This window comes from Cephus cinctus, unplaced genomic scaffold (genome assembly GCF_000341935.2).
Source record: "Cephus cinctus unplaced genomic scaffold, Ccin1 Ccin1_scaffold0123, whole genome shotgun sequence".
Lineage (NCBI taxonomy): Eukaryota > Metazoa > Arthropoda > Insecta > Hymenoptera > Cephidae > Cephus > Cephus cinctus.
In genome coordinates, this window is record NW_014332857.1 from 1,761,713 (window position 1) to 1,776,600 (window position 14,888).

Sequence of the window (14,888 nt, forward strand, 5' to 3'; positions counted from 1 at the left end):
CGAAAAACCGCGAAAATCGAAACGATCGTTTCGTACGCCGTTAGGATTTTTTTTCTTTCTCTCAAGTAATTATGTTGCCTCTTGACAGGCTAAAAAAAGTAAAAGAAGAGCAGCATGCTACGAAACTATTTATTTTTGCTTCGGATGAGATTGCTCGGCTCGCAAGCTCACCAGAATTAATCACTGAATTTGATCAAATCGCGAAAATCACGCGCGATCAGTCTCAGCGCAAATTACAGTCTTTGTGTACGTTTGGATGCTCCAATCCAGCCTAGTAAATTTCCATAAGAACTCCGTCTGGATTCAATTTTCGTAGAGTCCGCGTAACCTGTGCACGTTTCTGGAGATTTAATTAACGCGGCAACCTTCGATCGGTCGTATCGTCCAAACTGATTAAGAAAGAGTAAGTCAGTCACTGCGGAATTGTTTCTATCTGTTTGGCCGAACCAGAAGCGCAGTCAGGTAACCAGCGTAGTATCAGAGATCAAAGATCAGAAAAAGAAAAGCCACTGGAGAGTGAAATGATTAATTAGAAGAATGGGGCGCGTTGAAGTCCGCCGTTCTTTTAGTGTGTTATTGATAAAAGAGGCAACGAAAGAAAAATAGGAAAATAATGTAATAACTTTCAGTCTCCATGGTTTTCCGTCAGTAAAAACAGTCGATGTCGCATGCGGTATGTTGGTTGTTTCTGGCAAAATATAGAAGTCGGCTCGAGTTCATATACGATTCGATCGACTGCCTTTATTTATTCTCTGTATTTCGTAATTCGAGCCGGCATCATTATGTTGCACGATGCGTAGTACCTTCTGCACAAGTCTATTAGAATAGATTGCGAGCATAGAATTCAAAGAGAAAACTAGCTTATTTTTTATTTCAAAAAATGGATTTTCTCAATTTTATTTCTTTCATAGAATTTCATTAATACTTGACATTGTAAAGACGTCCAATTACCAATGAAATCAATTTCCAGTAAAATTCCGAAATCCAATAGAGAAAGTAGAATTAAAATTCTCAATTGCAAGAAGTGAGCAGGTTGTAAGTATTTTTTTTTTTTTGAATGACGTAAAATCATTAATCTCCTACAACACATTCTAGAGTGAACGGGTATACGTGTTAATTATTCCTGTAATCATTAATTAAGTTTAGCCGAATTAACCCAGATTACGAGCGCAACCTCCTGTACGTTGTCTCACAGCCTCACAATCACTGATTAATTCCAAGCAACTTCGATCGATTCAAGTAAACTAAAGCGTCCTCATTATTATCCATGTTATCGATTAGCCCTTGGCTGGATCCATGGGGTCAATTTGCCCCAGCTATTTTTCAATCGCGATTCTCGTACATTCAGGATCTTTAAAATTTTAAAGGATTTTTTAAATCTTTACAAAAAAGTCGATCTACAGAAGGTTTTATCTTAAAAAATATGTATTAAGATATAACCAAAAAAAATTTCAAGCCAAAATATTAAAAACAGTTGATTTTATAACTAAATTTTCTTTGGGGTCTTCAATGACCCCACTCGTCAGCTATGTTATCACAGACAAAGGATCCAGCTAAGGGTTAGAGTATCAAATGATTCAGATCAGCAAATTTGGACCTTTAATCCATCTCTATAGATAATCTCTACGCTTAGATTATCAAGGGAGCATGACTATACTTCCATTGAATGTACAGTGTATTATAATTGTGTAATTTTATTAAAAAAAAAAAAGATTCTTAGAGGATAGCAAACAAAAATGATAAAAATGACATTTCAGTCTCTGCATGTACACATCTAAACTGATTAACTGTGCATTCAAAGCCGCTTAATGGCTTTAATGTCGCAAGCTCACGACCTCACTTCCCTCTTATTTATACCTGTACTTATATATTATTCAATTATAGTATACCCCCTATGGTACAGGAGACTTCCACTCAAGGCGCCCTGAGTGTCTTCTACCCAGAGGAACACTCTAGCGTGCTTCTGGTGATAACCGATAACGCGAACCTTTGACCAGTAGAAAGTGAAAAATATAAGCTCGGCATCCTGGGTGGAGTTTTCCATGAGCACAGTCGAGCAGACGAAGCGAAAGGTGGCTGAAAGGGGGCTGAATGGGGGCTGATGGAACGTCTGCGTATTGTTTTCAGGGGTGGGCGTCTATATATCAAGGGTCGAAGAGGGTTCGGTGGCCGAACGTGCTGGACTCAGGCCAGGAGACACCATTCTAGAGGTCAACGGGACGCCCTTCCGGGCGGTCACCCACGAGGAAGCACTCAAGGTAAGATCCTCGTGGAAAAGATCACCAGCCGCCTTCTGCGAGCCCCGTATGTTTCGAAGCTCCGGTGCAGTCTGAGAAAAGGGAAGATAAATCGATGGCTTCTTCGGAAGAAGTGCCCCCCAGGTCTCCGGGCTGCTGCGTCTGCGCGAGCAATCTCAGGTGTAAATGATGCTGATCGTTATCTGGATCCGGTGGCTCGTCACACTCTTGTAAGTCGGGAGGCTGTAGACAAAAGCCCACTGACAATAGGCCATCAGAGTATCGTACATTGTGAGGTGGGAGATGTTCGGGGAGACCGAGAGAGAAAGACAGAAGGTGGTTCGGTGCTCGAGATAAAAGAAAGGAGAATGTAGGCGGTACGTGTGGGATGAGTTGAGACGTGGCCTCCGCTCCTTCTATGTATATTGCCTGCTGGAGGAAAGTGAGCCAACTAAGAGATAAAGAGATTGAGAGAGAGAGAGAGAGAGAGAGAGATGCCAAGAGTAGAGATGACGTCCTACTTGAGCTATCAGTCTTTCGATGCCACTCTCGCATCGACCCTGACTAATCCCTTGCTGTTCCACCTGGAGGACTTTTTGCAACTTAACCTATCTCAAGGCTGAAGCTCCAACCCTTTGCCTAGGACCTGGTCACGCCGTTCTGTCATTGCTCTATCACTCAGGCTACCAGATGCACCCTCTGGGAAGCGAATCGATCCTGGGCTCTTTGGTGAAATTGCAGCCCCTTGCCTGTCAGCCTTTTCAGTCCTTGCGGCATCGCGCGTCAATACAGGAGTAAATCTGTAGCATCTACATGCCCACGAAGATACACAGACTCGTGGGTATATCAGGCGAAAGGTATTTTTGGTTATTGGAAAACGTCCTTGCTAAGGACGGCGAGGACCTCCCTCGAACGGAGAATGTCTGCCAGACTGGATCGAAGGAAATAGCCAACGATAAATGTGCAAATTGAATCAGCGGGTCGGCTCTCTCGTAAAATAAGGACGTCTGCTCGTTACTTTGTAATGGCTACTAGGCTGGGATAGGAAATGCAGAAGAAGCAGAAGCAGCAGAAGCAGCAACAGCAGCGCTACTGGTGTCAGTAATAGTGGTAGTAGGAATGGTAGCAGCGACAGTAGTAAAAGGAGTAGCGACGGCAGCCTCCGTTCTCGACGGCTTAGACGGCGCCAGCCGTCCCGGCGCCCCGAGATCCCCTTCATTTATTTTATCTACATAACACGAGGCTCCCATGGAAGCTACTTTAAAATTCGGCGTCACTCGCGATGGGCAAACACTCGAGGAAATGGATCAATCCGGAATCGATTTCCGGTTCGTGGCTATTGCTGTTGTTATTATTGTTGCCGTCGACGTAGTCGAAGAATCGAGAATAGGGGAAGATTCCTTGTGTTTATCCACCAGACTAAGGCAGGAGCGTTTATTCAGCTAAAAAGGGACACTTTTTACATTGTCATAGTCCTCAGCATCTAGGATGAACTCTGGAATGGACCAGTCAGTCAGATTATATTGAAGATCCTGAAGAAGGAGAAAAAACGTGGAGTCGATCCATAGATCGTCCGAGGAGTTCGGAAAGACAGAGAATCGTTAAGGATTGTAAAGGAGCCCATTTTGATAGCGATCAGAAATGGCGAATCGGATGGGGCGTTTGAGCCGGCTTCCTTTCAATCCGGAAGTGACTTACCGGTTCGATAATAGCTTGCTAGTCCAGCACCCCGGTATACCAATACCCTTCTATACTAAACCCTAATATCCTGTCGCCGTCACGAGCTATATGGTAATTCCAGCCGTCGCAGCCCGCGATTAACGTAAAATATGTATACGTAGCGTGCGAAACCAGTATTTCCGTGCGAACGAGTGTGATGAGGGTCAGTCGTATTGTCACGTATACGTATACGTCCCTAGATGGACTCCTGCGAGGGTTACCAATTCTTCGTGTAATTGAAGGACAATTTAGGTACGAGTGGGGTTGATAAAATTTGTCTGAGGTGGTAAATTCGCAAAGACGCAACAAACGAACTCGCCTTAAGGATGAGGCAGCTCGGGTCAAGGATAAGCAGGATGTGACGTCATGGGAGTAGTCCGAGATCGATATCTATGCTACCGAATGGCGTCACCTAAAACGTGAACTCCACTTCACCTTCGTGTCCTGCGCGCTTCTCGAAATACTCGTTTCTCGTATTTTCTCGAGAGCCTGTTTGTCTTCCCAGATCGGACACGATAAGACCAGGAATTATTCAGCCTGACGAAGCTTTAATTCGAGCACGCATTCTGCGATCGATAACCTTTCGTTATTCCAATTACTTTGGTAGACTCGGTAATCCTTGCTCGTCTGGTTTCAGATGCTCAAGTCCTGCAGAACTTTGAGCATGACTGTAAGAGGTCCTGCTCTGGATCCGCGATGCAGGGGAAATCATCCTGCGTGGTCTTCGTCGGGTCGACAGCAATCTTGCAGCTGGATGGACCGACAGGGCCGACCAGCCTCGCCTCCTCCGCTGCATCCGCGCGATTCTCGTTACGCGCCCAGGACGCGAAAGGTCGAGCTCTGCATAGAACCAGGCCAATCTCTTGGGCTGATGATCCGAGGTGGACTCGAGTACGGACTTGGAATCTATGTCACTGGGGTCGATAAGGAAAGCGTCGCGGACCGAGCAGGATTATTGGTAAGGATTCCAAAAATAAACTGGAGCACCAGCTCATTAAGATGAACTCTGGTAGGAAGTTTCGGTCTCTCTTCTTCTGCATTGTCCTCCTTTCAGGTAGGCGACCAAATCATCGAGGTCAACGGCCAGAGTTTCGAGGAAGCTACGCACGACGAGGCGGTGCAGATCCTGAAGACAAACAAGAGGATGAGTCTGCTGATCAGGGATGTTGGCAAAGTGCCACACTCCTGCACGACCAGTCAACCCATGGTGTTACCAGCCTCAAGGTACCAGGAGCATGATCCTCTGCTCCTGGAGAGTCTTGGGAACCACGAGCCACCCACGTAAGGACCGAGAGCCTAGTCCCCTAGATTAGATTCGATGGTTCAACTAAATCCACTCTTAAGAGGATCCTTTTCCTGAGAAAGGAGTGCTAGCAGCAACGACTGGAGACCCAGAGGACTTCACACGGTGTCCTCGGCGACCGCTGCCATGGTCGAGGAAAAGGCTAGGGTCGTCCTGGCCAGGAGTGAAAGGGCGGCTCTGTCGCAGCTTCTCGCAGACTACAGAACACGCAGGATCACCGTCGAGGATCTCGTCTCGAGTCTTGCCGACCTTCTGAATACTCATGAGAAGCTGACGTTGCTCACTGAATTGCGAGAGCTAGTCGACAGCAAGGACAGAGCTGCTTTCGATGATCTAGTCTACAGGCCACGGGCTACTTTAAGCAGGGTAGGTCGCTTCGTTGTTTTGACTTAAAGACGAATAATCAGTAATAAATAATATTCGTTGGTGCACAGAGAAAAGGTGACAGGGCGCATTCCGACCTCGTAGTGACACCTTCGCTCCACGATCTTCCGGTAAGTTTTTACTTATATTTTCTCTTCGTTCTTATTCATAGTTTTCGAAATATGTACATGCATATAGATATGTACCAGTGCTCACTCTCTCTCTCTCTCTCTTTGTGTCTGTTGTGTGTATCTACTCTCTTAGACCTGTATATTCTCTTCCGAAACGTATCTCCTATCTCTTTCGTGTTGGCAACATTGCGCGTCAGATTCTTCCTTGGCGCCTAAAGCAACTTTGGATCACAAACAAATTTCATTATGACATTATACATGTACATGTAATGAACCCTATGTAAATTGAACACAAAAGCCATAGAAGAGCCTGACGCATTGTACCAATTTGTATGTCATGTGTCCTCTTATCTGTCTCCACCAACCTATATACCTACTTATCGTTAGATGGCTACACGTTTCCACGTAGAGAACCCTTAAAAAAGGACCTTAACTGAACGAAAGATCTGTAAATAACGGACCAAGAGATGAAGACAAATCGGGGGAGGGAAAAGAATAGAGTAAAGAATGAGAAGGAGCGGTGGAGTGTTTTGAAAGGAGGAAAACTCGTTATCGACTGGAGAGGTGCGAGAGAGCGCGAGAGAGAGAGGAAAGAAGGGGAGGGTGAAAAGGCGAACATCGCAAAACACACCTTTGCGAGGCTGTAGAATCACTCGAGAAGCCTCGTGGAACTCTGAAGGGGTTGTGGGGGGAGGGGGAGGGGGGGAGGTTGCAAAAACGAAGCAAAATAAAATGCGACTGTAATTGTCTAGATTTGTCTGAGCATGCACAATATACGGATAGACACACCACTACGCAGTCAAGAACAGAATATTTACGATTATAATTGTTCTATATTTATTTGACAAAAAGACCAAAATATTTGAACGTGACGAAAAATCTGCCAGAGACGCGTCTGACTTTTTCGTAAGAAATGTCGATGACGTCTCGTCTTGAAATTTTTGTAAGAGGTGACGACCTATGACATATATGTACACGCATATACATTGCACATCACCACATGGCACGCACGTCGTTCTTTAATTCCTTGATAACTTTCCTTCGTTCTTTCTCGACTTTTCTCGGCCCTCTCGGCCCTAGTAGCATGAGCTCCAGAACCTGCGCAAGCTGACCCTCGACCTCTGCTCAAAATCTCCCATGGATATGCCAAGTCCGATATGCGACAGCCGCGCGCAGCATTCATTAATATTATATCTATTTTCATTATTTCGTTTTGCTTGAGACGCCTTGAAGCCTGCGATATTTTCCTTCTTACAAAACAAGTCTTGCATTTTTTGGATCAGTCGCTCCAAGAGTCGACTGCTTGACGATCGGTCGACTAGACTCGCTAATTCGCAATCAATCATCGACCGATCGTTGTTTTCTGCCTGATCTAATGAAGAATAATGAATTTTTCTCCATCGCCAATGGGTTCGCCTGAGCTTTGCTGGATTTTTTCCTTGTGTTCACGTTGATTTTTTAATTCTCTTACAGTTCTTTTTTTTTAATTTGTACTGACGTCAAACGAATTTTGTTCGCGTATTCGAAGTTCCGTGGAGTGCGGGTATAAGTTCAATCTCGAGTCCCGCAGCTTTTTCTCGAAGTGCTAATCGTGTACCTAGAGAATCCCTAATGGGACACCTTAGATAATAGGACACATCAATGGACGAATTGTCGGCATGGGTTAAAATTAAAAAAAGGAAAAAGGAAAAAGGGCTAGTACAAAGCTCCGGCAAGCTCGCCACGCGATATCAGTTGAAGGCTAAGCGGCCTGACGGATCTGATAATTTGCCGCAGAGGGGTGTTTCCGGGGGTTGTTGCCGACCGGGACGACTGGTGGACATCGAGGGAGATCCTCTGGGAGTGACGGGACCTCTCCTGTCCAGGGATAACCAGGAGTATAGGTCGCCGAGCGAGGACAGCGGTCTCGGGGCTGACATGCCCAGGACCAGGTCGAGAGACAATACCGATCCAGGAAGGTCCTTTGCCAGCGAGAATTACTAATTACTCAAAAGCGTCCAATGCCTTGTCTCTCTTTTTCTTTCTTTTTCCATCCTAATCCACGGATCGCTAATTTTACTTAAAGGTAGAAAGAGAAAGTGACAGGAGATAGGAGGGATAATGTAAAGGGGGTCGCTTCGTGAAAGATAAAACGTGGCCTATCGATCTAGAGAGAAAATAATCCGAATTCGGTGTTTGGCCGAACCTTGATAATGAATTTTTTTAAAATACACCCACACGTGCGCTCGGGCGTCATAATAAATCAGTAATAAATAATGAGGCATCTGGATGCTCGATACGCAAGCGTCAAATAGAAAAGGGTGGCCAAGTCGATATTTCATTTCCTAGCTAGGCAGTTAATGCGTTCCTTCCTTTATCGATAGGTAGCACTAAGTACACGGACGTATACGTGTATCGTTAAACGTATAGTTTAGGTAGGAGGAATCACGTGCATGCACAATAGACTAACAGCCAGTCGGCAGTAGCCAACCTAGAGAAACTATAAACTACCGTATAAAGATAGGGCTGTTTTATTTTTGTGGGGAATTGGGCCAAATCCTCGAATCGATTGGTGCACTACCACCCGGGGCAACTTTTTAGGAGGGCTGGAACTAGAGGGACACCCTAATAGGATTCCTGACAGGAGCCTCCTGCGGCTGTCACGATCACGTGTGTGTTCCGACTCTTGATCCATTTGGACCCTACTCTAACTTTACCAAGGGAGTTTATTGTGTCGATCATATGACAGCTGTCAAATCTGCCTTTGCTGCCTACATTCGAACAGTCCTGCATGTGAATTACGTCTTCGCGTCCTGTCCCAGGCTGCTCGGTATCCTGGGCAACCAAATTGAAAAAACAAATGACTTGCCGTGAGAGTTCGCAGTTCACAGCGATTCACAGCAGTTCACAGTTCGCCTTAGAAATGAGAAGTCGGGTGGTTCGACTGGTGCAAATATATTCGCGCTGTTTTCGCTTTTTGAAGTGGGGCTTCTTCTAATATTTCTCAGGGCTGCTACGTCAAATCTGTATAAGGTCAGAGTTTAGGCGCGAAATTGACCTTTTGGGGCGGGAGGATGGGTGCTACCTAATAGTCCTAATGGTGCCTAATGGGTCCCAAGAGTTGGACGGAAGTAAAATGACCTTTGGATATTCAAAGTATTTCTGAGAATTGCTGCGCCGTTCTTCTCCCTGGTCTCAGGGGCCTACACGTTGGCTGGCACGTTGCGCTATTTCTATTCGGAAAAAGTTTGCATGAAACTTGTTAAAGGGTTAGTGGGAGCCAACCGAAGCCTCCCTGTCCCTCTAGCATCCGTTTTCCTCCCTGCAACTCCTAAAAATGTGTTCCGTGTTGCTTTCGAGCTTCACCAGCAACGGGTGAGAGTCATATAATTTTCTTGAATCTTTCACTTTTTTTGTATTTTTCTTCTTTCCATTCTTTCTTTTCGCCAACTAGAATTTATCGCCACATTGGAAAAGTTTGGCGGATAGGCTTATAAGCGAGAAGCAATGGTATACGAAGATGGGAAGAAAAGTTTGAGTTATCATGGTGAAGGTATAGTGGATCCAGCGATCGTAGTGGATAACGTGGATGACGCGAATGGCATTGATGATGATTACCATGAAGTATGAGTGTGCTAATGTCATTTGATGTCGCTGGCAAAAGGACTTTCATGGCAGCTCGACGATTGGTGCAAATTGATTTGAATGATTTTCGGACTTCCAGAGTGGGCTGCAGAAGAGGTCAGCAGCATCAGGTCGCAACCTCTGACCTCGCCCTCTCCAACGATGACGAGTGTGATAATCAGGTACACACATACACACACGCGCAGACACACGTGCAGGCATAAAGGCACTAAGGTGCATTCAGAGACGCCTGAAAGATATGAGAACGCGCGTCGCGACGCTTTAATGACGGCGGAAGCCGAAAGGCTCCCTAGAGAGTGAGGCGCCTGCAACCGGAAGCGAAGTCGCGGAACGGAGGAAGCCGGAAGGAAGCGCCTCCTGCAAGAGTACAATGCTTCTTTTTTTTCAGGACTACGAGGACGAGACAGGAAACGACCGCGGTCGACGTCACAGTTCACCAGGAGGCTCTCGGGGCAATTCCCGGGACTATCCTCATCATCATCTTCTTCCTGACAATTTGGTAAGTCGACAACAGCCATATGAGACTGAATTTCGAATTCTAATTCCTTTGCCCCTGTCTATTGCGTAACGTAGATGTACCTCAGGTTGTCTTCTTTGGGGTCAAAGATCAGATTCGTAAATGGACTACTTCCAAGTGCCTAGCCTGTCCATGAGATTCATTAATTTGCATATCCTTATAGTCCTTGTAGAACAGAAGAAAATTAGATGAAAGCTCGTCGCTTGGAAAGTGAGATCGTTACAAGTAAGATACGATATACGTAATATAGTTATAGTTAATATTTAGATAATCAGGATAGCGGAGAAAAGTTTCTTCTTATTGTTAGTTAGATAAAAAAATTTTACTGTGTTCCATAATATAGGATAGCCGAGGGCGTTTGGAGTTTAGTAAAACATAGCTTACTTCGTTCTAGTAAATCACACGGATAGTCGGACCCGGCCTCTAGAGTTTTTAGTTGAAAAATGAGGATTTACACGCTAGTGTAATACTGTCCTCTTTGTTTATCTCTCTCACTTCCCTTTTCTGTCCCTTCATTTTTTCCCTCATCTTTCACGTTCCTTTTCTTCCGTGGAACACCTCTGTCCGTCAGAAATCTCTTATGTACAGCAGTCAGCCTATGAAAGAGTCTATTCGCTAGGTACTGTCAGTAGGAATTTTTGTCCCCGAGTGAATTCGGTACTTTCTCTCTCACTCGCTCTCTCTCTCTCTGTTTCTTTCTCGCTATCTCTCTCTCTCTCTCTCTCTCTTACGACTCGCCTCATTGTCAAAAGAAGAATTCGCGGTCTCCCGTTTGATCCCCTGGAACACTCCTACCAAGCTCAGAAGAATCACGTAAACGTCGGTGAATCTTCACGAGGACTTCCATTCAGTTAAAACGGATGTAAGAGTCTATAGGAACCGGAAGTGGGAAGATTCAAGCCTCGAGTGACACGCCGCTTAGAGTTGCCAACCGTGAAAAGAGATCAAAACGGTCGATTGGCAATTGCCAAGATCGTTCCTCAACATTTGCATTTGCCTTTCGGTTCGATTGCGGAATCGATTAGATTTTTTCTTATTCTTTTTATATATTTGAATTTTCTTGTTGCACCCGAGCGCTCATTGTCCAAAGAAGCCGAGGAAGACGTTGCGAGCCTCTTTGAAAGGAAACGAAGGTGAAACTTGGAGCGTCATCCGGGTGAAACGATTATGGAAAGTAAATCCATTCGAGTCATCATCGACCAATCCCAACCGAATCAGCGAAAGTCATCGCTCCTCATAACTGGAGCAGGTTCATTAATTAATCACGCGCAATTCTTCTTATTTCTCGTTACGAGTCATCGTTCTTTATTGACAAGAATAATTATCAACAGTGTATATATATATAATATATGCGTGTACAGGGTGTATAAAATATTCACGAACAATAATATATGTATTGAGGTTCTATGTACAGGGGTAGGGAGGAATTGACGAACGAATCGATCCAGTCCATTTAGATAACGAGAATAGTAACCACCTGGGTACAATCAATAGGATTTCCTTTAACCACGCGCCTGGACACTTTAATTTTCCGATTGACGAAGCTCAGGGCGCGTGAATAATTTCTCGGCGAACGGAAGATTTACTTGTGTCGGTAGGTGATAACATGATAAAGATAAATTGGATGAATCAAATAAATGGAATAATTCAATAAAACGCATTCGATCCGCAGGCAATCTCCTGAGATACCTAATCCTAATCCTAATCCGAGCAAGTGATTACAAGCTAGCTTATCCTTCGAGATATACGAAGAGAAGGTACAAAAATAGGGGATCCGGAAATGAGTATCCCTCCAGGTCAAAGTTTATCCTGAAGAGCCTGACGCAGTTCTTCCGTAGCCTTGGCGACATCCTGGGCCTGCCTCGCGTGCGCTTCCGGTCTTACGTGCTGAACACTCGAATTTGACCTCCTCACGGAATTTCCACTGCCAAATTTCGGCCGCGGAATTCTCACGCGCTGCACGTCGCTCAGCCAGGACTCCATCCTTCGGTATAGTATCTCTAGATTTCCTATCCTTCTTCTTCTCCTCTTCCTCTTATCTCCTCTCAGTCTGCGCAGCTCTCGATATATTCAAACCTGAAAAATACGAAGGTCTTTATCGTGACACAAAGGAGCTTCCCGTAGCTCGGGAAAAATGTAGGTCGAGCGACGCAGCCAGCCGTTTTACGAACACCATGAGGATGTCACTGGGCCACGAGGCTGGGTGACTGGCTGGCTGGCTGACTGGCTGACTGGCTGACTTTGTCGGGCCACGAAACAGGCTCTGCATCGCAATCAGCCTGTCCGACTGACACTAGGCCACCTCGTTCACCAGACTGAGACGAGTTCTTTGTGCCTTTTATTCTCCCATCTCCCATCATAAAACCACTGACCCCTCCTGGTAATTGCGAGTAAAATGCACGGGACGCGCGTCCGCGGCGCCATGTTGGGAATCGCGAGTCCTTACGTAGTAAATTAGCGGGAAGTTCAAGAGGCGCAGAGACAAGTGACAATTGGGACGCAGAGGTAAAAAAGGAATTGAAAAAGCCTTAACGTTAGCCGTTTAACCGAATCCAATTAGCTTCACTCGATTCCAGGATGTATCTAGCCCCAGGCCGTTCCGTTACTAATTCTCACCATTCTTCTCCACTTCTGAGTATCCATCTTAGGTTCCTACTCTCGGACTCTGTCTCAGCACGTAGCAGTGACTAACGTCCCTCTTTATACGTCCCTCTGAGGAACGGAGGAGAAGAGCGAAGAATGAACGCGACGAGCCCGGGGCTCACGTGTTACATCGTGGAACCGGCTGAAATTCATAAATTCCCCGATGTACCGATGTACCGTACTGGATATACAGTTAGTTGCATCCACCTATACGAAAGGCGATAACGAAGGATCCTCCGGAGGATTCTGCATTGAAAGTTCCAGTGAGGATTTTCGCTGTCGATCGATTATCAGGCTCATTAAGCTAAGCAACTTTCTAGGCAACCGAACTCTCCTCTGCTTCAGCAATTTCTAATAAGCGCGAATAAATAAAAGTTTAATTCGGTCAATTCGAAAGAGTCCTCCATCTTGACTTTGGTATCTGGGTTGCTTCGCGATCACTCCCTTGTTGCTTTTAGATTAGATTAATTGTATTCCGGCGATTAGACTTTCCATTGAACGACGAGTCGCTCGCTTAACTCGATTTATCTTTTGATGCAATGTAAAATACTTGCTTTGACAACTGTACCCGTACTGGCGCGTATTACTCGATTGTTACTGATTATTTCACGTAAGCCAATTGCGCAATTGGCTTACAGATGCGATTACGGCGACTCGAGAGGATCGCGAACACAGGCTGAGTTATCTAATTACCGCAACGTCTCCTTGATTGTGTTTATTGATTGCGAACCTGCGAGACACTCGCCCGTTCCTTAAATTCTCATTAACGAACCAACGATTCACCACGGTGAGATATCCTATCGCTCTACCGCACAACGTTGCGATAACTTTTCTGTATTCACTTCCTTTCTCCTCTATTTTCACGCAGACTCTATGGATATGGATATTTACACCGTTGACACGTCCTCTTTTCCCCTGCACGTTATCCTTTAATTTCTATTAATTTACTTCCTCTTGAAAACCCACTACGACGCGTCCGGACTCTTTTACTGTGGACTCTCTATTTCCCTCGTACAAAAAAGACTCTTCTGGTTCTCCTCCTAAAGCCCAGTATCAACAGTGCCAACTTACTCTGGATTGCTGGTTGGTCTCCGTTTTTCCTTGTTCTTCCTTGGACACTCTTGCTGGACGGGGACTCGGATTGGTGCTCGAGGGAAGATCGAGGTCGTCGCCGGATATTAATCTCAAATTTGGATTAAAACGATGAAAGAGAATAGTGAAAAATTGGAACCGCTCGAGTAAGAATAGTCAGCTGGAGCGTCGAGGTGGGCACGTTGCGCGCTCGTGTTATCCTGGTGACTCGACTGAGCTCGACTGATTCAAGAACCGAAGAGCCGAGTACGAAGCGGCCAGACTCGCCGCCAGGTTTACGTTTACTCGATCGGCAGTGAGTAAACGAGTGAGTATTCTGAGAGAGGGAATGAGAGGGACTGAGAGGGACTGTAGAACAGGTAAGAGGCGAGACGAGCAGGAAGAATGGTTCGACGTTGTTGCCAAGTTGCCAACTGACTGGTTTCGATGCGCATTACGCTCGAGACTTTGGTATCATCTTTGAGAGGATCGCTCCCACTTGGGAACCTGTCCCTGGATACCTTGGACTCCTGGGTATGACCCCCCTAACAAATGGAATATTCGCTAGAATTGGCAAGGGTGAAGTGCTCGATCGATTGGAAACCGAAATAATAAATCAAAATCGACAAGGACTCCGAATGCGAATCTTTTGAACATCCGAGCCTATATCGACGGCCCGGGGAATGAGAGGCGACTTCCTGGTCTTGGGATTCCTGCAAGGTTATCATCCTGGATATCGGAGGCGGGACCCCAATTCGTTTGGAGACTCCCAGAGACTTTCTTTCTGAGTCAGCGTTTGCGTGACTCACGCACAATTAGTCCAGCTAGAACGGACAAATGTCAGAATGGTCTAACAGGACAAATGGACAAATGGACAGATGGGCAGATGGGCACATTGACAAATGGACGCTCGGGTGACTGACCTAAGAAGCCCTGATATTCGTTCAGGGCAATTCTGCTTTGATTTAGCTTAGAAAGCCGAAAGGCTTATGAATCGATCTCACCTAAGTCTGACGTTAGTCCTGACAGGATTCCTCGCGGTTGGATGTATTAGACGCAGCAGACGTCGAATCGCATTAAGTCGGCTTCGAGGTCAGAGTCTAAGAACAGGAATGATTTGATGAGAAGGAGGCGAGTAGGCAAAAAATGAAAGAACCGATCGCAGGATCGATCGATGATCGGGGATTCCTGAGCCCTGTTGAGCTATCGCACTGCTCGTCGGCCCTGCTCTTTTCTTTTTCCTCGTTGATTCACAACAGAAGGTTCGGCCACTCTCGTCT

General features: G+C 45.7%; 1 protein-coding gene across 9 annotated transcripts in view; it reads left to right on the top strand.

Annotated features, from left to right (window-relative positions):
* The window catches only part of LOC107274995 (whirlin), a 31,740-nt gene that overhangs the window by 9,273 nt on the left and 7,579 nt on the right, over positions 1–14,888 (top strand). For 7 of the 9 annotated variants that reach the window (XM_025079788.1, XM_015754674.2, XM_015754671.2 and 4 more), the window contains exons 4-12: positions 451–462; positions 2,128–2,258; positions 4,594–4,914; positions 5,011–5,237; positions 5,322–5,625; positions 5,694–5,753; positions 7,530–7,684; positions 9,457–9,538; positions 9,766–9,876. In XM_025079788.1, coding sequence (XP_024935556.1) covers positions 451–462; positions 2,128–2,258; positions 4,594–4,914; positions 5,011–5,237; positions 5,322–5,625; positions 5,694–5,753; positions 7,530–7,684; positions 9,457–9,538; positions 9,766–9,876 — 1,403 coding nt within the window. The remainder of the gene's footprint in view (positions 1–450; positions 463–2,127; positions 2,259–4,593; positions 4,915–5,010; positions 5,238–5,321; positions 5,626–5,693; positions 5,754–7,529; positions 7,685–9,456; positions 9,539–9,765; positions 9,877–14,888) is intronic. The other 2 variants (XM_015754676.2, XM_025079791.1) reach the window with 1 other exon arrangement.